This window comes from Pelecanus crispus, chromosome 2 (assembly GCF_030463565.1).
Source record: "Pelecanus crispus isolate bPelCri1 chromosome 2, bPelCri1.pri, whole genome shotgun sequence".
Classification (NCBI taxonomy): domain Eukaryota; kingdom Metazoa; phylum Chordata; class Aves; order Pelecaniformes; family Pelecanidae; genus Pelecanus; species Pelecanus crispus.
The window spans coordinates 61,665,931-61,691,971 of NC_134644.1; the positions used below are offsets into that span (position 1 = coordinate 61,665,931).

At 39.9% G+C, this 26,041-nt stretch overlaps 1 protein-coding gene across 1 annotated transcript in view; it reads left to right on the forward strand.

Annotated features, from left to right (window-relative positions):
- Positions 1–539: 539 nt before the first annotated feature.
- The window catches only part of CNTNAP2 (contactin associated protein 2), a 1,215,771-nt gene continuing 1,190,269 nt past the window's right edge, over positions 540–26,041 (forward strand). Inside the window, exon 1 of the mRNA XM_075728323.1 lies at positions 540–636. Within this exon, the coding sequence (XP_075584438.1) occupies positions 540–636 (97 nt within the window). The remainder of the gene's footprint in view (positions 637–26,041) is intronic.

The following is a 26,041-nucleotide window of genomic DNA, read 5'->3' on the forward strand; positions in this document are numbered from 1 at the left end:
TATATCTGAGCTGAGAGGTTATTGCAAGCTTCTCTCAGCAGCGCTGCTCTGTGCAGGAAGAAGGGCTCAGCTGCAGTGGTAGCATCAACAGCAGCATTAGCGGCACCAACAGCTTTTTCCGCCTCTCTCCCATTCCTTCATCTCCATCTCCCTTTCCCTCCCTCCCCCCACGTCTTTTTTGGGGATTGCTTTTTTATTTTTTTTTCTTTTTCTCTTCTACAATCCTTGTTATTTGATACTTCGTGGCCTTTTTTTTTTTTTTTTTTTTCCCCTTCCTCTGAGAAGGAGGCACAGACACACATAGACAAACACAGAGAAATAAGGGACAGAAAAGTACCGGGACTTATCCTGCTGCTGCAAACCCAGAGAGAGCAGACGAAGAGGGGGGTTGGCTTCTACCCCAAGGTAAAGCCCTGCCCCCTTTACCTCCTCACCACCTCCTCCGAGAAAGAGAAGGAGAGAGACAGAAGGGACCAAAGTGGAGAAAAGCAGGTCTTCTGCGGCTGGCATTTGGAGTACAGGGAGCCAGGAAGTGAAGGATGGTTGTGGTTACCCGAGCTGGCTGCAGGGCAGCTCTCTTCCTCTGGATTTTCAGCAGCATTAGCTGCAGAGCCAGGACTGCTCTGCCTGCATCTCGTAAGTACCCTTTTCTAAGAAGCATGCACAATTTCAGCTCTGCAATAAGCCAGAAGGGAATTCCCACAACTCTGGGAGGTTGATTATTTTTTTCTCTGCTGGTGAATCTTGTGTTTTGGTTTTCTGTGTATTTGTATGTGCATGTGTGCACTGAGGTTTGGTACTGTTTGCAGTGCTCCCCATCAGATCTTCCTTAGTGTAAACGATTTCAGTGGTAGCTGGTGTGGAAAGTTGAAAGACCAGCTCTATGATATCTGCAATGGAGTCAGAGGGGGAAAGGAATCAGATAGAAGCTGTTCAAAGTTTGGGGGTGGTTGTTTGTTTGGTTGGTTTGGTTTGGTTTGTTTTTTCCCCCCTTCCTCAGAAGGTATGTAATTTGCATTTGGAAGTACTTCACTTTCACAGTTGTGTGAGGGAAAAGAGGAGATGTGAGCAGTTTCCATAACTAGTGTTGTATCAAGGAGCAGCAAGAGAAAATTTTGTCTCATTTGAAGAGGAAAGAACGATGGTAAGTTGAGGAGAGGGAACTGAGTCAGGACAGCTTTTCTTGAGAGTGAAGTTTTGCTTCCCGTAATAAAATGAGCAAAGGTATTTTAGAGGAGACCGGCAATTGCCCCCCTAGGGAGGCAGAAATAGTAAAGAAATGATCAAGCATCTGCTGAAATGCTGAACTTCAGACCGGAGGAGTGCAGAGCACCTATATAGGACCCAATTCTGCTATCAGTGTAAAAATGACAGAGTACTCATTGATTTCAATGGGTGTTAGATCAAATCTTTAACATTGCACTGAGCTGTAGTTTCCAGCAAAACATTTGCAGGTAGATGTCAGTGTTAAGTATTTAGTTGTTTCTCTTCAGACCATGTAAAGCATTTGCCATTTGCAAAGTATTTGTGAAATGCATACTGAAATGAAGGAGTGCATTTTTATAGAATCGTCAAAAATAGACACTACTGTTGACTTCCTCTGCTGTTTATAGAGGAAAGAAATGTCCTGAGGTGTTACAGATAGATGTGTTGGGATTGTGTATGTGAATGGGGGCCGATTATACTGACCAAGCACGGAATTGTCTTAGGATGTAATGTATATACTGCATAGAGATCCATGGGAGCATTGTATTTATTTATTTGTTTCTTTGGGGGCAGGAATGAACAATACAATTGTTAGGGAACTGGAGCACTGCTATGCTTTCTAAGTGGGTTTCTGTCTGTTATCTTCTGATACCTATTGAAAAATAAAACAATATTATTGTTCCAGGATTTGCTTACACTTAGACATTTATTTGTGTGTAAACAGAAAATGTACAGCAGTGTCTGCATTGTATCTAGGTCTCAGAGGCTATGGGGTGTTCAGTTATTTTTCTACCTTTGATTTAGTAGAAATATTGATCCTGAGGTTTACTGCTTAGTTTTGACCGGCTATCTAATTTTTTTCTTCTGATTATTATTTCTTCATGGTCATCTCTCAGGCTCTGCATAACAGGAATATACAGGGGAAAAAAAGATTTATGATTTAGGTTGTCAGAAATCTGTTACTGGAAAACAAAGTTCCCTATACTGCTTTTCTGTAATAGGATTTCTGAGCACTTTTTTTGTTATTCAGTAACTAAGGGTTGTAGTTTAACTTGAAGATGACCTACAGTGGGTTATCTGATTACCCAACAAACAAATCTTTAACTTTTGAAAGGAGTTAGTTGAGAAGTTAATGGTTGTAATAACATCACTATAACTGGAAATTCCACGAATAAAGGATATATATAGAATCTTTATTACAATTTACTCATATACATTCCCATCTTGACAATATTTTTTCAGATATGCCAAGATTTCTTTATATTAATTCACCTTCTAAGAGCTTATACACTACACTCCTTATGTAGTGTATAGCATTTCATTCCTGACTCACTTATGAAAGTGAAATGGAGCTAGATTTGTTTACTGGAAACAGAAATATAGCTAGAAGTACGTCAGCCTTAAAATTACAAAAGGAATGTTCACATTGCAGTACATGCTTAAAATTCTTGTAAAGATGTATGGGTGCTTGGGAAGTGGTGCCACAGTAGGAACTCAAGTGCTGTGTCACAGTGTTTTGGTGCACCACTTAACTGGTTATTCTGTTGCACGCTTTGGTATACAAACTGGTCACTGTGCTGTATTTTCTGGGATTGTTTGCCACTTTGTATGCATCTGATTGTGAATGGTATTGGGGAATTTTGTTCTCCTTTGACAAGAGAATGCACATAGTTTTTTATCTATTTTTTTTTACCCTCATCAACTGATTTTGAACATCATATTGGGAATACTTCTGAAAGAATTAAAAATTGTGTGAAATGCAACTTTGATGTAAAACTGATTTCCAACCACATTTTTATTTTCTCCTCCATTGCTACTTTATGTTTTGACTTTGAAGTAATTAACAACACAAATTTATTCTTTACAGTATTTTTTACGAAGTATGCAAGATTCATGGTGTACAGTGAATTACAAATCCCTATATGTGAGCTTGCTATTCAATATTTTCTTACAGTCTGCTTGTGCTGACATAGAAGAAGATACAGGTTTTGGAAAGAATAGAATTGGACGTCACTTATGTGAATATATTGCATCTCAGATGTTTGTTTACTTTGCAAAGTCAGTAAATCTATCTCTGTCATTAAAATGATGTCTCAGTAATACTGATTCAGAAGTGATCCTGTTGAAAGCTTTGAATGTCATTCAGTTTTATCTCGAGATGAAGTGGGTGTTGAAAGCCCATCTTGTAGTACAATAAACATACACTGTGATACAGTATCACACACACTAATACTCAGATCTTACCGTAAATTTTGTTCATAGTCCTTTTTTCATACCTTGGCAATAAATTCTTCATATTCCTACAGTTTTTTTGAAATAAGCATAGAGGGATCAAAACACTTTTAACTTCTGGAATCAAGGCTAATGAACAGCTCAACCAGGAGAGGTCATCACAAGATAAAAAGTAACACGGAAAATACAAATTTAGTGCTTTATAGTCTTTTACATGGCTTAAAGATGGAATGATAAGAATATGACTACGCATAGACTAACTTGTGCTTGTGTTCTTATAAAAAAACACACAAAGCAGCGATGTTGTCTTCTTAATGAGAATGTTAAAGGGTTCCGTCATCGGATCATCTGCTTTTCTATGAAAGCAACTCACTTAAAAAATAATTGTCTTTCACAGCTAGGTTTTGGTTTTGGTTGTGTCTGTTTATGTGCAACGCAAACCTGATCAGTACAGAACTGTTAAAACTTCTAGTTCTGATACTTTTCATGCTTTTGCAATAGGTCCCATACCACTGCTGAAGTTGAAGTTTAACCCCATTTTACAATAATTGTTGCAGAAAACAAATGAAGGGCAGGTATAGCAAGTCATTAAGATTTGTGTGTAAGCAAAAATATGCATCTTTTAGCTGTGAATGCATGGCACCCAGACACTCCTTAATAGCTTGGGTAAGCAAGAAAATTATTAAAAAGTGTAATGTCCTTTTTGAAAGAACAAGGCATTGTACAAGAAACTTCTTTTCAGGAGTTCTGGACCATATAGAATCAGAGAATCTATCCTTCCAGTTCATGGTGCTTGAATGTCGGGTATGTGGGGATGTCATACATTCTATTAGACTCACATTTGAAAATAGTTCTCTTCCAGATAATTTTTCAGACATAATGGTATTTTGTGAAATCTGGTGAATTCCAGTTGTGTTTCTGTTGCATCTGATTAATATTTTGGGTCCTGTTGTCTGGATGTAAACTCAGAGATCCCACAGAATTACTTTTAACTGTAGCAAAGCATTTTCATGGAGGTTTAATGTTTAATAATTTTTCTTACCCCTGGGTGTCAAAGCACTTACAAATATACTAAACTTTTAAGCTGAGTGCCTAAGTTTCCTTTAAGATCATAGGATTTCATAACATAAAGCATATTCTTTCTTTTTTTTTAGTTTCAGAACACTTCAGCTATAAATTAGACCAAAATTTACATCCATCATTATATAATAGTAGTGTTATTTAAGGTGCTATATATCACTATATAATAAAATTAACATTCAACAGGCAAAGAACAGTTTGTTAATTGGTTATTATTTAACAACATTGAACTGAGTTACTCAGGGTGAGTTTTTAAATGAATGTGCTTTTCCTGGAACAGTATGTTACCTTACATGTGAATGAAATAGTAATAAATGGTCTGCTGTCATTTCCAAATTGGTGACAGCAGCTAGAGCCTGCATCGGTGCTGAAAAGCCAAAGTTTCAGAGTCCTTAACTTCTGTGTATGCAACACTGCACAGAGCCTGATTGCAGACATTCGTTTATATACAGAAAGTCTGATTCAAAGTTTGATGTAGTCAGTGGGCATTGAATCAATTGCAGATGTCATTGAAGTAATGTTTTACAAACTGGTTTTTGCTTGGGTTCTTTTTGCTTTGCTTGTGTTTCTGGTTCATTTAATTTTTTAAACTCTGGTGCAATAATATAGAATAAGATGCAAAAAGTGCTTCAGTAAGTGGTCCAGTCTGCAAGAAAGTTTGAAAGTGAAGTTAAAGACTATGAATTGAAAACTTGTCTCTGTGAACATTGGTTGTTTCTGAGAAATGTTTTCTGATTATCTCTCATTTTTTTACTCAGGTACTTCTATCACATTTGAAAGATCATTTCAGTTGATGTGACAGGAAGTTCTTTAGATATAATATATTAATCAGATATTAGAAACTGTAGAACTACTTGGATAACTCACATCACTATGGGTCTGTGACAGACAGTAGGTTTTCCTATAGGAGTTCTTTAGGAATTTCAACTTGGATCTCTAAATCTTATAAAGCATCAGACCTCATGTTTAATGTTTATTAATTATAGCAATATTTAAAACTTTGTAATACAAACAGACTATGCACAGACTATGGGGGTTTTCTACATTTTCTTTTTCTACATTTGCAGAAGCTGAGCTACCTCTGAGCAATTTGACTCATAGGTCAAACATAAGATAACTAATTAAATCTAGAAGTATGCCAACGCCCATGTCTGTATTGCCTAAATACCAATCATGCTTGGTCTTACAAAAGTGCATGGACTTGCAAATGTGTTTCAGTCAATTCAGGTGGAAAATGTTAGAGAAGCAATATCAGTTGTCTTCGTCAGATGAAACTCTGAGTGACTTTTTCATTTTGTAAGTCTTCAAAATTTTAAAGAATAAATTTAAATTTACAGCAGTGTTTAGAAAGAGGTAATTTGATCAGGGCATGATTTCCAAAGTCCACATGAACATGGGATCCTTCTTTGAAAGATCAGGAAGATCTGTGGGACAAAGAGTGCAGTCTGGTAGCTTGAGTCTTCTCCCACTGAAGGAAATTTAAGTTGTGCCACTGATTTTAAGAACTGTGTGGTTAAGTTTTTTGTCAGTGCGAAGTTCATGATTCGGTCCATTGGTATGAGATAATAGAAATTAGTAAAAGGTTCTTCAGACTTCAGCCTTTGTACTACCATTGATTTTATCTGTATTACACTTCATTTATTCAGCTACTTTATTGTCATTGCATAGGTAGATAATCTGAGACCACCAGCTAATTGCAGAACATGTTGAATCTCTAAATTTGGTCATGTAGGAAATTGCGGTAATCAGTAATCAATTCGTTTGAGCCGTTTGCAGTTCTACCTTTGAAGATAGCATAGATACAATAAAAGCATTCCCAAGACTGATGTTTGACATTTACAAAGAATTTGGGCACATACAGGTTTTGATAGCTCTGCAGTTTTACAAGCAACTTTACAAAGTTGAGACCTTTCCTGCCTGAGAAATTGTCTCAGTATTCATGCATTGCTGTAGTATTTCCTATTTGTTCCTTAAGCTTGAACAACTGATAATTCAGAGCAGAAAAGGATACTGACGTTCACATTTACCTCCTTCCTCTGCCCCAAAAAGTCTAGAGACTTTTTTGGCTTTACAATCTCCTGTAGAGGTTTCAAACATTTAACTTAAGCGGTCATGCTAAGCCCACTGAGGGACTGAAAGATTTATTTACACTTACAGTTCATAATTTGATGTTAATATTTATCAACATTTAAATATTTATCAAATATTTTATTTTCAGCTGTGTACACACTCCAAAAATATGTTTTAAATAAATCAATGACTAAGATCCACTCAGAGTAGCTAGGAACTTCATTGCTGGTTTTGCATTTGTATCAGTAAAAGCTCAGGTTGGGTTACAACTTTAAATGCGTAAATAAAATAAGCGGCTAAAAATACTTCCTAGTAGCTAGGGAGCATTTGAACTTTTCTAGCCAAAGGATTTTCCATCCTACAAACGAATGTGATATTTTAGAATGAACATTTATTATTTGATTCTTTAGAATATTTGAAGTCCTAGTTTAAAGGGAAAATAACATTTTCTTGTAGAAATGTAATAACCTGTTTAGATATCTGTCTAAATATAACATAAACATTCTGTTTGATTTTTTAAAACTGCTGTATCATTTAATATTTTGTAACCTTTGCTCAGGGTAATCAGCCATGCACATGCTACATTTCTCTCTACTTGCTTTGTTTCTACAATGTGAGAATGATCTGCCTATAAGCATTTTCTGCATCAAATCTAGAGGTGTGCCACTGTCCATTTTTTTACCAACTAAATGGTGGTAAAGCCTTGGCTATGTCTCTGATTGATTGCTCAGTCATCTTGTATGCTTACGCCAATGTTTATTGTGAAGCCAATGAAAACCTGGAACTTGGAGGGAATACAGAAGATGATCAGCATATGAGCTGAGGAGACTGCAAGGGTCCATTACCATAAGAGGTAGCAGAAAGTCCGTGATGGAAAGTTTGCCACAGAAGAAAAGGAAGAATTACTGCCATAACAAGTGGAAGCTTAAAAGTATATGGCCCTAATTCAACTGGATACCACACAGCAGGCAAGGGAATTGCAATATATTTTAGGTTTTCAAGTCTGTCTTACTGGGTTTAAGTGTCACTGGTGTAAAGTTCCTGAAACAGTTTGAAATGCAGTTAAATTGGGATGTGATTTTACTCCCAGTTACATTTATGGGAATAGTAGCAAGATGATGGTTGGGGAAAAGCCCTACATATTAAAACCAAACCAATAAACAAGAAAACAAAAATGTTTAATTTACATCCTGTTGACCCAGTTTTCAAACACAGATGCCTTACCAAGATCTGTAGTCTGCCCAGATTGTCAATGAGACGTAGAAAGGGCTTGTACATGTTCTTTTCTTTTCCCTGAATACAGATGAAAAATCAAATATCTTTAAAAAGATGAGGAAAAATGAAAAATAAGGAAAATTAATTTAAAAACATAAATAAAAATGAAAACTAATGGCCTCTCATCATTGTTCTGGACCATGAAAAAAAAGGGGGCGAAGCTAAAGAGAGGTGGTCTCCCATACAATGACAGTAACATGTTTTTTTTCTGATGAGGAATGGAGTCAGAGGGAGTAGCCCTGTCCACAGCATTACCATTGCATTAAGAGAAGAGTGAGTTTCGGTCAGAAATGGAGTCAGAAGCATATCCTACACAGGGCAGGCTCTGCTGGCTACATGCTCCCAAGCTTCAGCAAGCTGTACACTCTAATGTGCTTTCCTTCAGTTTTACATCCAAAAGAATTGTGCTACTGGGAATACTGTCAGTTATATGATGAATGTCCTACCTGCTTCTTCCCGGGTACGGCCAAGCTGATAGAAATGATAGCAGAATTCCCTATAGATAAGAGATGGTATCCATTACAGTTCCAGCCTTCTTCCAAAAACACACACTGCCAGACCATGCATCCATTTGCTTCTGCTCTTAATTTTTTTGCCATTTCTCACATACCTCCTTTCTCATTTTATTAATCATCTTACTCCCTGCTCTCTGCCCTCTCCCCACCCTTTCCTCCAGCAATAAACTGACTCCACTGACTTCTCTTGGATTTTCATTGATTCATCACCATATCAAGTAATTTGCTGAGCCTGAAACTAAGGGAGATTGTCTTCATTGATTCCTGATTAATTCATCCGTATGTGAAAGCTAGGTACACAGGTAATAACTCAATTGAAATTCCTTCACCACTTAATTGCTGTGCCATAATCCTGGCATGTTAAATCAGATAATCAGATATTATGAATGAAGTTAGGATTCATTTTTTCTAAAAACAATTATTAGAATATCATTATAAGGAATGCTTTTATTAATTCTCTTTATAATTATGCATAAAATGCATTTTCAGACTTTAGGTCAATACAGTGCATATATATTATACACATGAAAAAATTGTGTCAAAGGAATGCTGTGAGGTAATCATTGTCCCAAACCTACATATTCATAGCTTATAAGTCCAAAAAGAATCACTGAACCCCACTACGGTGATATGGTAGGTTGTGTTACTACCTTCATCTGCTTTACTCATCACAGAATCATTGAATCAACAAACCACAGAATGGTTTGCATTGGAATGGACCTTTTAAAGATCATCCTGTTCTCGTGGTTTAACCCCAGCCAGCAACTAAGCACCACGCAGCCACTTGCTCACTCCCCCTGCCCCAGTGGGATGGGGGAGAGAATTAGAAGAGTAAGAGTGAGAAAAACTCCTGGGTTGAGATAAGAACAGTTTAATAATTGAAATAAGGTAAAATAGTAATGATAATAATAACAATATAATAATGATAATAATAATAATATACAAAGCAAGTGATGTACAATGCAATTGCTCACCACCCGCCGACCGATACCCAGACAGTTCCCGATCAGCAATCGCTGCTCCCCGGCCAACCCCCCCCCAGTTTATATACTGAGCGTGATGTCATATGGTATGGAATAGCCCTTTGGTCAGTTTGGATCAACTATCCTGGCTGTGCCCCTTCCCAGTTTCTTGTGCACCTGGCAGAGCATGGGAAGCTGAAAAGTCCTTGACTAGCATGAGCAGTACTTAACAACAACTAAACCACCAGTGTGTTATCAGTATTATTCTCATCCTAAATCCAAAACACAGCACTATGCCTGCTACTAGGAAGAAAATTAACTCTATCCCAGCCAAAACCAGGACATCTGTCCAAACCCCCTGCCGTGGGCAGGGACATCTTCCACTCAAAGCCCCAACCAACCTGACCTTGAACACTTCCAGGGATGGGGCATCCACAGCTTCTCTGAGCAACTTGTTCCAGAGTTTATTCCTTCTGTGTAATGTAAATCTACCCTCTTTTAATTTAAAACCATTACCCCCCTCCTATCACCACATGCACTGGTAAAAAGTCTTCCTCCATCTTTCTTGTAAGCCCCCTTTACGTATGGAAGGGCCCCAGTAAGGTCTCCCTGGAGCCTTCTCTTCTCCATGATAAACAACCCCAACTCTCTCAGCCTTTCTTTACGAAAGGGAGAAGCCCTCTGACCATTTTCATGTCCCTCCTCTGGCCCCCCTCTAAGAGGTCCATGTCTGTCTTGTGCTGGGGGCCCCAGAGCTGGATGCAGTGCTCCAGGTGGGGTCTCGGGAGAGTGGAGTAGAGGGGGAGAATCACCACCCTGGACCTGCTGGCCACGCTTCCTTTTATGCAGCCCAGGATATGATTGGCTTTCTGGGCTGCAAGTGCACATTGCCAGCTCATACCTAATTTTTCATCTGCCAATATCCCCAAGTCCTCAGCAGGGCTGCTCTCAATGCATTCATCACCCAGTCTGTATTGCTACTGGAGACTGACCTGACCCAGATGTAGGACCTGACACTTGGCCTTGTTGAACTTCATGAGGTTCCCATGGGACGCTTCTCAAGCCTGTCCAGGTCTCTCTGGGTGGCATCCCTTCCCTCAGCCACATCAGCTGCAGCACTCAGCTTGGTGTCATCCACAAGCTTGCTAAGGGTGTGCTCAGCCCCACTGTCTATGTCATTAATAAAGATATTTAACAGTACCTGTCCCAATACAGACTCCTGAAGGACACCACTTGTTACTGGTTTCCATTTGGACATTGACCCCTTGACTGTAACTTTTTGGATGTGGCCACCCAGCCAATTCCTTATCCATCTAATAGCCCATGCCAAATCCATCTCTGTCCTATTGAGAGGTAAGAATGCTGAGGGGTACTGTATCAAAGGCCTTACAGAAGTCCAGGTAGATGACATCCATAGCTCTTCCCTTATCCACCAATGCAGTCACTCTATTGTAGAAGACCACCAGATTGTTCAGGCACCATTTGCCCTTGGTGAAGCCAGGCTAGCTTTCTCTAATCACCTCCCTGTCATCCATATGCTTTGACATAGCTTCTAAGCGAATCTGTTCCATGATCTTCTGAGGCACAGAGATGAGGGTGATTGGTTGGTAGTTCTCAAGGTATTCATTTTTACACTTTGTAAAAATGGGTGCAATGTTTCCCCTTTTCCAGTCACTGGGGACTTTGCTTGACTGCCATGACTCTTCAGATGTGATGGACAGCAGCTTAGCAACTACATCTGCCACTTCCCTCAGGACCCTGGGTTGCATCTCATCAGTTCCCATGGACTTGTGTATGTTCAGGTTCCTCAGGTGGTCTTGAACCTGATCTTCTCCTACAATGGGTGGGGCTTCATTCCCCTAGTCCAGGGGACTAGTCTAGGGACCAGAATGGAGCCCTCATAGTCCAGGAGGAAGCAGTTAATGACCTGCTATGCCACCTGGACGCTCACAAGTCTATGGGGCCGGATGGGATCCACCCAAGAGTACTGAGGGAGCTGGCAGAGGAGCTTGCCAAGCCACTTTCCATCATCTATCAACAGTCCTGGTTAACAGGGGAGGTCCCTGATGACTGGAGGCTTGCCAATGTGACGCCCATCTACAAGAAGGGCCGGAAGGAGGACCCGGGGAACTACAGGCCTGTCAGCCTGACCTCGGTGCCGGGGAAGATTATGGAGAGGTTCATCTTGAGCGAACTCCACAGGCAAGTACAGGTCAACCAGGGGATCAGGCCCAGCCAGCATGGGTTCACAAAAGGCAGGTCCTGCTTGACCAACCTGATCTCCTTCTATGACCTGGTGACCCGCCTGGTAGATGATGGAAAGGCTGTGGATGTCATCTACCTCGACTTTAGCAAAGCTTTTGACACCGTCTCGCATAATATCCTCCTCGGGAAGCTGGCAGCTCACGGCTTAGACAGGCATACTCTTCGCTGGGTAAAGAACTGGTTGGGTGGCCGAGCCCAGAGAGTAGTGATAAATGGTGTTAAGTCCAGCTGGCGGCCGGTCACGAGCGGTGTTCCCCAGGGCTCTGTTTTAGGGCCAGTCTTGTTCAATATCTTTATCAATGATCTGGATGAGGGGATCGAGTGCACCCTCAGTAAGTTTGCAGACGACACCAAATTGGGTGGGAGTGTCGATCTGCTCGAGGGTAGGATGGCCCTGCAGAGGGACCTGGACAGACTGGATCGATGGGCCGTGGCCAACTGTATGAGGTTCAACAAGGCCAAGTGCCGGGTCCTGCACTTCGGTCACAACAACCCCATGCAATGCTACAGGCTTGGAGAAGAGCGGCTGGAAAGCTGCCTGGCCGAAAAGGACCTGGGGGTGTTAGTAGATAGCCGGCTGAACATGAGCCAGCAGTGTGCCCAGGTGGCCAAGAAGGCCAACAGCATCCTGGCTTGTATCAGGAATGCTGTGGCCAGCAGGAGCAGGGAGGTGATTGTCCCCCTGTACTCGGCGCTGGTGAGGCCGCACCTGGACTACTGTGTCCAGTTTTGGGCCCCTCGATACAAGAAAGACATTGAGGTGCTGGAGCGTGTTCAGAGGCGGGCAACGAAGCTGGTGAAGGGTCTGGAGAACAAGTCTTATGAGGAGCGGCTGAGGGAACTGGGGTTGTTTAGCCTGGAAAAGAGGAGGCTGAGGGGAGACCTTATCGCTCTCTACAACTCCCTGAAAGGAGGTTGTAGTGAGGTGGGTGTTGGTCTCTTCTCCCAAGTAGCTAGCGATAGGACAAGAGGAAATGGGCTTAAGCTGCATCAGGGGAGGTTTAGACTGGAAATTAGGAAAAATTTCTTTACGGAAAGGGTGGTCAGGCATTGGAACAGGCTGCCCAGAGAGGTGGTGGAGTCACCATCCCTGGAGGCGTTTAAAAAACGGGTAGATGTGGCACTTCGGGATATGGTTTAGTCTGGTCTACCCTTGATTAGTCTAGAGTGGGCTTGGTAGTGTAGGTTAATGGTTGGACTGGATGATCTTAAAGGTCTTTTCCAACCTAGATGATTCTATGATTCTATGATTCTATGATTCTAGTCCCTACCTTGATATTCAGGGGCTTGAGAGAGGTGGGAAATGCAATTGCCAGTGAAAACTTGAGGGAAAAATGTTGTTGAGTACCTTGGCCTTCTCCATGTCAATTGTCATCAGATGACCTGTCTTATTTATCAGAGGGGTACAGTTTCTTTTGTCTTCCTTTTCTGACTATAGTGCCTGTCAAGCTTTTGACACGTTTCCTCACAGCATTGAATGTTTCAGCTTGGAACTATGTTCTTTATCCTACGTTTATGACTTTACACATGGCCACATTAAAATACCTAACATTTACTTTCATCAGCTGACCTAGATGTCCCAAGTTTGTGACATGGGTAAACTTCAATTTCAAGTCACCTTCAGCTTCAAAGAGTGTGCATTTTTCTGCAGTTCAAATAAAAAAGATGTTAAATAATGAAGGGTTGACAATCATATACCCAGTAGTTCTCACTAGAAACCACTCATTTCCTTTGTTATGGTTACATTTTGAGATTTTAGTATGTCACATTTATCATAATTCTGTATCTTTGTTAAAATAGTGTACACTGCCAGTCAAATGCCTTCAGACTTCGAAATGCATACTATTACAGTGTATGCAGAAACAGATACAAATGCATATATATGCAAATGTGATGTGACCCAAATTTGTCATCTCAGCAAAAAAAAACACCTTCAAAACATCAGGATAGTTTCACAAGATCTATTTTTTACAAACACATGTTGATTTGCACTAATTACATTTACCTCCTTTAAATTTTTATTAATCAGGTTCTACTATGTTGTCTAGAAGCAATGTTAGTTGGAATGGCTTGTAATTACGGAGATCATCTTCTTCAGTATCTGCACACTGTACTTTCTTTCAGTCTTTTGGAATTTCCTCAGTGTTCCAAGGGTTACTGAAAATCAGCAATAACAATGCTCAGAGACTTTCTCAGATACAGGTTGCCCTGCTGGTTTAAAATTGTCTAGCCTTGTTAGCTTCTGTTTAACATCTTCCTCAGTTTTTGTTAGAATGTAAATTGTTTTGTTGCCTCTCTGGGATCTGACTGTGCAGTCTTGTTTGTTTTCTTAACACTGTATGTTTTTGTCTTTCCTACATGATTGGCAATTTCACCACTTGTATGTAGCAGTCTTTCCTATGGATTCTTTTGCTCCTCATCTCCTCTCTCACCTCTTTTTTTTTTTTTAAAAAAAAAAAACACTTGCTTTTTTGTTTTCTTTTTCTTTTTTATTTTCCTTATATTTTCTGTGCATAGATAAATTAAGCCTTGTATCCTTTTGCTTGTAATTTTTCTATATTTGTTAGATTCTGATTTACAGAATCACAGAATGGTTGAGGTTGTAAGGGACTGATGGAGGTCATCTTGCCTTGCTCAAGCAGGGTCACCTAGAGCAGGCTGCCCAGGACCATGTCCAGAGGGCTCCAGATACTCAACAACCTCCCTGGTTCTGTCTCCTCTCCAAGAAGAAACTCCACAACCTCTGTGGGCAACCTGTGTAAGTGCTCGGTCAGCCTCACAGTGAAAGAGTTTTCCCTGATGTTCAGATGGAACCTCCTGTGTTTCAGTGTGTGCCCATTGCCTGACAGGTTCCTGTCAGCCCATTTCTCCAGCCTGTTGAGGTCCTTTGGGTTGACAGCATGACCATCTGGCATATCAGCCACTCCTCACAGTTTCGTGTCCTCAGCAAATGTGCTGAGGGTGCACATCATCCAGATCATTAATGACTGTGTTGAACAGGACTGGACCCAGTACTGACACCAAGGGTACACTGCTCCAACTAGACTTCATGCCGCTCTTTGGGCCCAGCTGTTCAGCCAGTTTTTTATCCACTTCACTGTCTGCTCATGCAATCCATACTTCATCAACTTTTCTACATGAATTATGGGAGACACTGTCAAAGGCCTTACCGAAGTCCAAGTAGACAATTATCAACCACTCTCCTCCCATCTACCAGGACAGTCATTTCATCATAGTATTTTATCAAGTTGATCAAGTATGACTTCCCCTTGGTGAAGCCATGCTGACTACTCCTGATGATTTTCTTGTCCTTAATATGCCTGGAAATGGTTTCCAGGATTAGCTGCTCCATCACCCTTCCAGGGACCGAGGTGAGGCTTACAGGCCTGTAGTTCTCTGGGTCCTCCTTCTTGCCCTTCTTGAAGACAGGAGTGACATCTGCTTTCCTCCAGTCCTCAGGCAGCTCTCTCAATCACCATATGTGTTGTCAAGCACTTGCTAAAGTGTTTTTGAACAATTCCCATTCACAATCAATTTTTTCTGTTTGAACTCTTAAATGCTGAAGAGGTCTAGCTACTACTGCTATTAAATATACTTAATAATGGATGTATACCTCCATCAAGGAGCAGCCAAAATATGTCATTAACACTAGAAACACATATACAGAAAATGTTTTTTAGACAAATATCTAGAAGACTAACAAGAACCCTATCCAAGGCCAAACTCAGTAGGTCATCTGTATTCAACTAAGCATTTAAACAAGTGCTTTAAAATAAGCCCCTGAAGACACCCAAATGTTCCTGAACAAGTCTTTGATAATGATAAATGTTTTATTAAATTCTTGGTTGAAATAGGACAACCATATACATAAACACATATTAGAACCAAAGTAAAAGACTACAAATAATTATTCAGCTATAATTCTCATTATTAAATGGTAGTATAATAGAAGTGTCTGTTCACTATATTGTTGATGTTAATGACCCTAAATTTCAGATATAAATTTATCACTATCGGAAGTTTTAATTCTGACCTATAAATTAAAATATTATATGTATATAATTATGTGTTAAAATATTTTATTTTAAAATACTTCTTTTTGCTAGCCTGGAAATAGTTGCACCTAACTTAAAAAAATATAAATTAATGAAAGAGAGTTTCTGAAATGAGCGAGCAAATAGTCTTTCCATATACATGTGCATACAGACAATAAAGTTGTCTGGGTGTGTTTTGGTATATTGTTGGTAACAGATATAATGAAGTTGCATCAAGCTTCCTCTTGAGTAGATGGCAGAATCTTGCAGGGGGTTACATAAAATTTTTGCTAAGTTTTGAGGCTTTACATGCAATTCCATCTGGGACAGGGATGTTCCTTCAGGCAGGGACAGATTACTTAATAAGCCCTCTAAGGTTAATTTTCATTTGTCAAAATGGCAGTAAAATCAGAATCTGGAAATAAGGCATGCGATACATATTTCTTATCCAATGATGAATTTGGAACATAGTGTAATATTTGCAGTAAGTTTATTATAAGTCATTTTAAAATACCCTGGGTTAATTTAATATAGGTAGTATATTCTTTCCATCTTACACATGCAAATGTTCATGGGGGAATGGTTGTCGGGCAAAGATACAGGTATCTTTCAAATTCTTCCACTGAGCCTGGTCCACAGTTTCATGATTCTGCCCTGTCAGATCTTCAGATCAAAGGTGAGGTTACTTAATAATGTACATAGTGGATGCTTGATAATGTAAATTCAAACACATTTGGAGTCAGTCAGGTGTGTAGGAAACAAGGTCTTCTGCATTTGGGATCTGCTGTGTATAGGAGGAAGAAAAGAAACTTGAAGCATCATTTCTCTAAGCAAAAAGCCTTTTGTGAATTTGGAATTGCAGAAGGGATATGTTAGGATGCAGTGTCCTGGCAACAGTTCTGGAGGTAAGTTCTAGTAAGTCTATGGTAGGGTCTAGAGTAGTGATTGTGTTGGGGAGTGTTGATGTCTGGAATGTGATTGTGAAGGACAGTTCCTCACTGCAGTGGATGAGAGAAGCCCCAGGGTATAGTTGCTAGAGGCAACCTGATGCAATGTCTGTATGAAAGTGTCTCATCACTGCAGGAGAACAGTCCAGTCTGCACAGAATGAAATATGACACATGGTTGTTACACACTGATGACTTAACTGGATGGGCCAATGTATCAGCCCATTCTTTTTAGACCATAGAGATGTTACGCTTTTTTTTTTTTATAAATAAATACTTGCATAAATTTTATTATCAAAACCTTTTTATAGACCTTACCTTCTCTCACACTGGTGTACGGCACCAGTAATTACATGGAATTCTGGCAAAGTTCCATTGGAGTTATTTTAGTGTATCAGAGATGAGAATTTAGTGAAGTTTAATTAAAGGTTTCTCAGTTGTATTCCAGATACCAGCTATTTATCTCTAGTGGCTCTTTGAAATTAATGTTTCTGGTTTTCCATATAAAACTATTTGTGATGAAAAAAATAGTCCTTACAGCTGAAAGACTTGAAGTTGTCTAAGTTCTTTTTGGGTAATTTAAACTATTAATATTTAACCATGCCAAGGCATTTAATTGAATGACAGTAGTTGAATCTTTAGAATAGGAAATATTGCAAGTACTGTGAAATATTTTAGCACCTCACATCAGTCATCTTCTCTTTGAGGATTAACATTGATCACAAAGTTATTTTCTGTGGCTATATCTTGTGTAGATGAATACAGACATGATTTTGACACCAAAGGTCTATGCACTTCATTTTTATTATCCTTTCTTGAGCTTTCTGGGAGTCTCCCCTGTAATTGTCCTATTTAACTGAAATTCATATATATATATAATCTGATTGGATAAGCAGGAAGGTATTACTGGATAGTGAAACTTTCATGAAAAGAATCTTTGTGAAGCAGACCTTTTTGTCTGTTAATAAAGAAGGCTGATCAAGCTAATATGGAATTGTTGACAAGTTACTGGCAAACTGTCATGAATAGACCTGTGTAGATATATGTGTAGATAAGGAGCTACAGTTATTTTTTAAGAAAGTGTAGCATTTTAAAGCACAATGTATTTTAGCAAAATACAAAAGTTTGCTGTTATTTCACAGTGGAATATATTAACAAAGACTGTCCACTTCAGCTAAACATATAGCCAAACAAAATGGTGTCCTAGATTATACAACTCCTATATTCAACCCCTTTAAAAAGTTACCAGAGGCTAACCTCAAAAGAAATTATATTGATACAAGAACAACCAATGAAATGTGTATCAAGTGTTTCACAGAAATTATATCTTACATCAGCCACCTTCTGCTGGCCCACTTTTCATTTGAAAATATGATTACCCTCATCTCATCAAATTACAGGCTGTGGAAGAAAGGTGCTACATTATGAATTCCATCCATGAATTCCATCATCTTTCTAATTTTTCTGTGTGACATTATTAAGCAGCAGATTCTATGAGGCAACTCAGTAGTAGGAACTCAGCAACCAGGAAGTAATGCATTTCAGAACAGTAGCTGTACATCAGTTACACAAAACTTGTTAGTAAAATTAGTGTGTGGTCCACAAGTTTTAACTTGTGTATGAACATCTTTTCCCACTCCCTTAGAAATTCATTATGATTTTCTTTTTTTCTTTCCTATGTTTACCTCTTTCTTGCTGCATAGTGTTAGGCTTCCAGTTGGTCACATGGAATGGAGAAATGAAAGTCACACAGTATTTTTGGTGTAGAATGACTCAAACAATCATTTTAAATACACCTTTATTCTGCAATCAAACATCTGTTTCTTCCAGAAGATGATAAGTGCTTGTACAGTGTCTGTCAGAACGATGTTCTAGTGCATGACTGTAGATCATAGCCGCCCACCAAAAACTTTATGTATCATAACACAAAAGGGACCCAGGTTTTGCAATCCATATTCCCATTGAGTGTTATCTACTGTGGCAGTAATTCCACTGCTCTCACAGGTTAATGTACTGGTCAACAGGGATCAAAATGGCAAAATGTATGAATAATTTCTTAACACAGTCCGTAGTATTAAATCAGAGAACACTGTTTGCTATTCATGACTTAATGACTAAAAAGAAAAAGTTTAGAAATTTTTAAAATGAAATCTTAGGTTCAGTTTTGTTGAATGGAGCTTAGAACAATAAAAAAATAAAAAGTCCTGTTTGCCTTAAGTAATTTGTCATCCAAGCAGAGTATACAGAAAGATGCATGGACATGCTCTGCCAGGTGTGCAGTGTTTCTGATGCAAGCTGGGCAGTTTTCCAAGCTAACAAGAGCTCCAGGGAGATTTTTTCTTCTCAGAACTCCATATTATCAGCTCCTCAAGAAGCTCTTGCAGTTAAATGGAGCCATGTCCTCTTGTGATTTAGGTAGTACTTTCAAGATGCTGCAGGAGTGTTCCCATAACCTGTTTTCAAGCCCCACCCTTAGAAAGAATGGAATGAACTAGTGTTCATTGAGCATCCTGAATTCATCATTAACAAAAGCCAGTTTTGCTAAAATACATTGTGCTTTAAAATGCTACGCTTTTTAAAAAAGAACTGTAGCTCATAATAAGTAAATCAGTTTTAAAATACAAATATAGAAATGGTTGTTAGGAAGGTTATAGAAACAAGTGAAGAAAAAAATGGAATATGTTTAGTTAGCATTTGACTTTAAATGGAAAAAATGAAGAAAGGTAGAAATGTGTCTATATTTTCAGAACGAGACACTTGAATCTTTTGGGGGAAAAAAAAGCCTTGTGATTTAACAATTATTTGGGGGATTTTTGCATAAATAAATACAATCCAAAATAAAAAGTTGAAGAATTCCAACTTGATTTTGTCTTTATTCTGGAGTTGCAAATGGCTCCAGAATCTCAGTTCCTGCATTATTCTGACTATAAGGCCCTTTTTTCCCTTCTACGTTCCCCATTCCAGAAAGCTATTCTACTTTGAAACCCATATGTTCTTGGAGGCGATATGAACATGCTTTCTGCACATTGCCCTCTGCATGGCTGAAGAGGGAGTGTGCCTGCTTTTCTCCAGCATAAAAACTACAGGGCTTTTGCTCTAGTTTTCCTTCCTTACCTATTTGTCAGTGGGTCATTGAACAAATAGAAGCTGAAACAACATCAAACAGATCAAAAAAATCAAAGCTGTGCTCAGAAAGAGTCAATTAACTCCAGAACAAAGGTCTACTCAGTGAAGCTGAGAAACGTGAAAATAAAGGCCTATTTTCATTAGATACATCCTTTGGAAATCTTCATTTATTGCACTTTAAATAGTCCTTTTTTGTTTCTAAATGATAAAGGACATCAGGGTGGAATATGCCAGTGGGAGAAAGAAAGAAAATTTGACATAAGAGGCAGAGGATCAACTTGTACAAGTAAAGTAATACTCAAGTTTTAGCTTTCCCTCGAGCCTGCCAGTCCTTTACCATTTTGTTATTTTTCCATTGGGAAAATTTGGTACCAGTCATTACTTCTTTAATGAAGGATTCCCAGGCTTGTGAGATCTGATTTGCTTGAAAAATACGGGGGGAAAGGGTGGAGAGGTCATAGTGCCCCAAATATCCCTTCAGATGTGCAAGCTTTTTCTAATGGTTTCTCTGTGAATTATATTGAAAGTTTTCATAATAGAGTAAGATGTTGTACAGCGCTCATGCCTTTGTAAAAGGGCAATGTTGCTGCTTTAGCTACTGCAGATGTTTGACTGCAACAAAGCGACTCTTTCTCTCTGCTTAGAGGTGGCATCTTTCCCTCTATATTCAGCAAAATTAAAATACATTTTCAGTGCATAGCAGTCTCTCAGATTTTCTCAGTGTCAATCACTACTAATCACTTCAGATGAAGCCATGAAGACCACTCCTATTGACCTGCCAAATGTGCTAAATATGCCTCATCACTGAATGAATGTCCAGTGACAGCTTGATCCTTTTCCTGTTGGTTGATGATAAAACCATTACTGACTCCTACGAAACTACCTGTGAATCTCTGAATTTTAATGGATGATGTAAATATCAAGTGAAGTAAAAAAGCAGAAGACAAAGATGCGATGGTCAGCGCACTGACGGAAATATTTTCCCCATTGCAGCAGCAGCTCTGGTTCCCTGGTAGATCAGTCCTCTGGTGTAGGTAGGTCAGTCAGTCAGTATGAGGGTAGGTAGGTCAGTCAGACCAATGCACAACCTCGACAGACCAAGAACTATCAAAACACTGGTGCTGGTCCTTCTTGTTGCAAGATATAAAGGGTAAAGGACACATTGAAGTGCATTGACACTCAAAATTCTGGAGCCAGACAGCATTTGGCAACAGGTCCTTGGATGATATCCTTTATATTACAAAATTGCAACAGGATCCTAATTTCTCTGAGTCCCCATTTTAATTTTTATCTTAGTGATCTTGAAGAGCTTTTAGACATTTCTCTTCTACAACTTACTACTTTTAAGGTCTGACAAATGTTTCTGTTTCTGGGGATAGTGTTTCCAAGAAAGATTTAGGAATGATGGAAGACTATTTGTTATGGACTTGCAGAGTGTGTGTACTATTTGCTTATGTCTGTCTGACTCACATTTGTGTTGAGCTTATGCTCTGTGCTGGTACAGGATTGATGAGGTACAGTAATGCTGATCTTTCCTCTTGAATAAGCTGCTGATTTAAGTGGGCACTGCTGGACTAAACAGACATAATATCAGCATTAAAATGTAGGGGTTTATTTATTTAAAAGTCACTCTGAGATTTGTTTTGTAACCAATATTGTATACTGTTCTATCTAACTGAAGTAGCAAGATTTTTCTTGTCATCAAATTTTAATTGATAGTCCTAAGATAATAAGTAGGATAATAGTACAAAGAAATAGAGAAAGGAGAATTTGATAAGAAATGAAGCAATTCAGATGGCTGGCAATGTTAAAGATAGATAGTAATTATCCTCCTCTGATAGTTACATGAAATCTGATTGATGTTTCTCTGAACATAGTAAATAAAGCATGTTATTTTTTCTTCTTCTTTTAAAGTTATTTTGTATCGTGCTTGTAAATTCCTAGGAACTGTTAGTGCACTGTACTGTGAATTAAAGGATGGTAGTTCTGTTAACTTATTTTCTGCCTTCTCTTTTGTTTTCTCCTTTCTCTCTGTCTGCACAAATGCCATCTGTCCCAACCAGATTATGGACCACTGAAGCTGGTTTTCTCTGTTGTGTGGACAGATAGGGATTGAAGAGCTGTGAGCTTTAAAACCTAGCTGGTAGGATCCTGCTTCTCCTCTTCCTTTATCTCCTTGCCTTCTCCCCTTCTGCTACTGAAGTGTGTAATCTCTCTCCCCGTCCTGTTTTGATCTGTTTGCTGTTAATCCATTTATCAACCAACCCCTTTTGCTTCTGGTTCAGAAGGAATCATAGAAAGGTTTGGGTCGGAACGGACCTTTAAAGATCATCTAGTCCAACCCCCCTTCTATGGGCAGGGACATCTGCTGGAAATACAACACAGCAGAGAGGCAACAGTCTAGGAAGTTCCTAGAGTGTGTGGAAGATAACTTCTTGACGCAGCTGGTAAGTGAGCCTACCAAGGGAGGTGCCTCGCTTGACTTGCTGTTTACAAACAGAGAAGGACTCGTGGGAGATGTCGTGGTCGGAGGCTGTTTTGGGCTTAGCAACCATGATATGATAGAGTTTTCGATTCTTGGTGACGTAAGGAGGAGGGGCAGCAAAACCGTTACCATGGACTTCCAGAGGGCAGACTTTGGCCTGTTGAGGACGAGGGTTGGGAAAGTCCCTTGGGAGGCAGTCCTGAAGGGCAAAGGGGTCCAGGAAGGCTGGGCCTTCTTCAAGAAGGAAGTCTTAAGGGCACACGAGTGGGCTGTCCCTTCCCTTGGAAAGAGGATCCGGGGAACTACAGGCCTGTCAGCCTGACCTCGGTGCCAGGGAAGATTATGGAGCAGTTCATCTCAAGTGCACTCAACAGGCATGTGCAGGCCAACCAGGGGATCGGGCCCAGCCATCATGGGTTCATGAAAGGCAGGTCCTGCTTGACCAACCTGATCTCCTTCTATGACCTGGTGACCCGCCTGGTGGATGAAGGAAAGGCCATGGACGTCATCTACCTGGACTTCAGCAAAGCCTTTGACACTGTTTCCCATAGCATTCTCCTAAGGAAGCTGGCAGCTCATGGCTTGGATGGGTATACTCTTTGCTGAGTAAAAAACTGGTTGGGTGGCTAAGCCTAGAGAGTTGTGATGAATGGCATTTAATCCAGTTGGCAGCCGGTCACAAGCACTGTTCCCCAAGGCTCAGTTTTGGGGCCAGTCTTGTTTAATATCTTTATCAACGATCTGGATGAAGGGATTGAGTGTGCCCTCAGTAAGTTTGCAGACACCAAACTGGGGGGGGGAGTGTCGATCTGCTCAAGGGTAGGATGGCCCTGCAGAGGGATCTGGACAGGCTGGACTGATGGGCCGAGGCCAACTGTATGAGGTTCAACAAGGACAAGTGCCGGGTCATGCACTTCGGGCACAACAACCCCATGCAATGCTACAGGCTTGGAGAAGAGCGGCTGGAAAGCTGCCTGGCTGAAAAGGACCAGGGGGTGCTGGTTGACAGCCGGCTGAATATGAGCCAGCAGTGTGCCCAGGTGGCCAAGAAGGCCAACAGCATCCTGGCTTGTATCAGGAATGGTGCGGCCAGCAGGAGCAGGGAGGTGATTGTACCCCTGTACTCGGTGCTGGTGAGGCCGCACCTGGACTACTGTGTCCAGTTTTGGGCCCCTCGATACAAGAAAGACATTGAGTTGCTGGAGCGTGTTCAGAGAAGGGCAATGAAGCTGGTGAAGGGTCTGGAGCACAGGCCTTATGAGGAGCGGCTGAGGGAACTGGGGTTGTTTAGTGTGGAGAAGAGGAGGCTGAGGGGAGACCTTATCGCTCTCTACAACTCCCTGAAAGGAGGTTGTAGTGAGGTGGGTGTTGATGGTTCTATGATTCTAAGTAGTTAGTGATAGGACAAGAGGAAATGGGCTCAAGCTGCATCAGGGGAGGTTTAGATTGGATATTAGGTAAAATTTCTTCATGGAAAGAGTAGTCAAGCATTGGAACAGGCTGCCCAGAGAGATGGTGGAGTCACCATCCCTGGAAGCGTTCAAAAAACAGGTAGACGTGGCACTTCGGGACATGGTTTAGTGGACATGGTGGTGTTGGGTTGATGATTGGACTGATGATCTCAGAGGTCCTTTCCAACCTTAATGGTTCCTGGTTTTACTTTCATTAAAAAATAATCGAGCCGCCAAGCCAGGAAACCTGAAATTGCTGCTCTACCCTTAATTGGTTTAGTGGTGGACTTGGTAACGTTAGGTTAATGGTTGGATTGGATGGTCTTAAAGGTCTTTTCCAACCTAAACAATTGTATGATTCTATGATTCTATGATCTTTCACTTGACTTAGTTGCTCAGAACCCTGACCAACTTGACTTTGATGGGGCATCCAAACTTCTCTGGGTACCCTGTTCCAGTGTCTCACCACTATCCTCTTAAAAAATTTCTTCCTTATATCCAGTCTATAACTACCCTCTAGGAAGGCTAGACAGCAGCAGAAAATATGGCCTTAAAGAAGCTAGAGGAAGATGGTTGTTGGTTTCAGACATAAGGAAGTAATATAATCTTTTCTGAAGAATTCTGGCCTGGTCCCTACTATTGCTTCAACTCGGAAGAGAAGATTCATTTGGATTTTAGGGCTGGTAGGCATATCTTTCTCATTTCTGAATTTAATGACTTGCTATAGCGTTAAGTCAAGTCCCATAGAAATGGTCCTGCCAGTCTTCACTCACCTCTTTCTCTGTATTTACAAAGAATATTAGTTCAGAATTCTTGTCATAGAGAACACTTATGTTCTGAATTAAAAAATCACTCCTCTTCTGTTGCTAAAGATTCACCTTCCATGAAATACCAGCAAAAGCAGTATGTCCATTGTGAAGCATGTTTGGAGACAGGAGCTGATTTTATTTTTCTCCTTGCTGGAAGAGGAAATTGCTTTTGTTTTTATATTGAATCTGAAATATGGTAGCTCAAACTATGTAGTTTTCATCGTGTTGTGATGCCATGTGTGTATATCTTGAAGGTTTTTGGAAAGGGCAAAAAAGGTTCTCATAAGTGCAAGGCAGTGCTGATCACCTCACAAAGCAAAATCTACTATAGTATCAAGGAATCTTTCTGATGGAAACCCAGAATGGACTGACCTTACCTATTAATGTTCACCATTTTTATAGGCTGTATTGAGCTGACAGAGGAGAAATTATCTAGCAGAAAGAAAATTAATTTGCTACTTCTTTAACTGTTTTCCTCTGGAACATAAGCAGTTGATAGTAAGAGCCTTTTTTCTTTTTTTTACTGACCGTATTTCACTGTTAGAAGAGTCAGTATTTTTGTTTGCCTTGAAGAATATTGTGAAAAGTCAAGTGAAAGACTGGAATCTTTGTGCTTGAAAGTGCCTAGAGAAGGAGCTCTTCTGCTAGATTCTTGAAGGGTTTACATCTTCGATTTTAACTTAGAAATATAGCAGGCAATTCACTATACTGTGTGTCTCCTTGTAAGTAACCCTGTCTAATGAATCAAGATCTAACCCAACTCTCGGTGAAGACAGACTTTTGAATATAACAGCTTACCTGAGTACTTCACTTGGGAGCATGTATCTCATTTATACAGTTTTTGAGTCCCGCAAAATACAGTTGAAGACAGTGGGGACCAGGTAAGCCAATTTTGACATTGTGAAACAAGCACACTCAAAATTACAGGCATATCAGAAAACCAGACATATCAAGAGAAAAATCTAATGAGTGAGGATTCTGTCCACAAAGTTATGGCATAAGAGTTCCCTTTAACTCTTCTGACCAAGTCAAGAAACGGAAGATGGAACCAAACCAGAAAGACCTAGAGATGGAACTAAGTACTGAAATTTCAAATGTGACTCAGATTCAAAATTCAGTGAAGTGAGGTCAGTCTTTCTAGGTCAGACATGGCCCTGCACATATTCCTCAAAACACTGTATCAGGATCTATGTGGCCATTTTTTTCTGATGTGGGTGCACATACAGTGTCCCTTTGAATTGCTTGAGATTCTCTGTATCATATACACTGTATAGTATTGATATAGGAATGCATCCCTTAAAATGTTGGAAGATGACATGGTCGCAAGTAGCAGCTACATGACAAGAGCATGAATACCTGAATAAAAGGAGATAAATGTAAAAACAAACAACATAATACTGAATTGTCAACTGAACTATAAATAAAATCTTATCATAAGTATGAGAAACCGCAACAATTGTTCCAAGTCTGCTTGTAGGAGTAAAAAGAATCTATTGGCAAATGTCTGATTTATGCAGAGCCACAAAGATAAGCACAGTGCTGAGAATTTCTCAGAGAATTTTCAGTGGAATTTCAGTGGCACGAT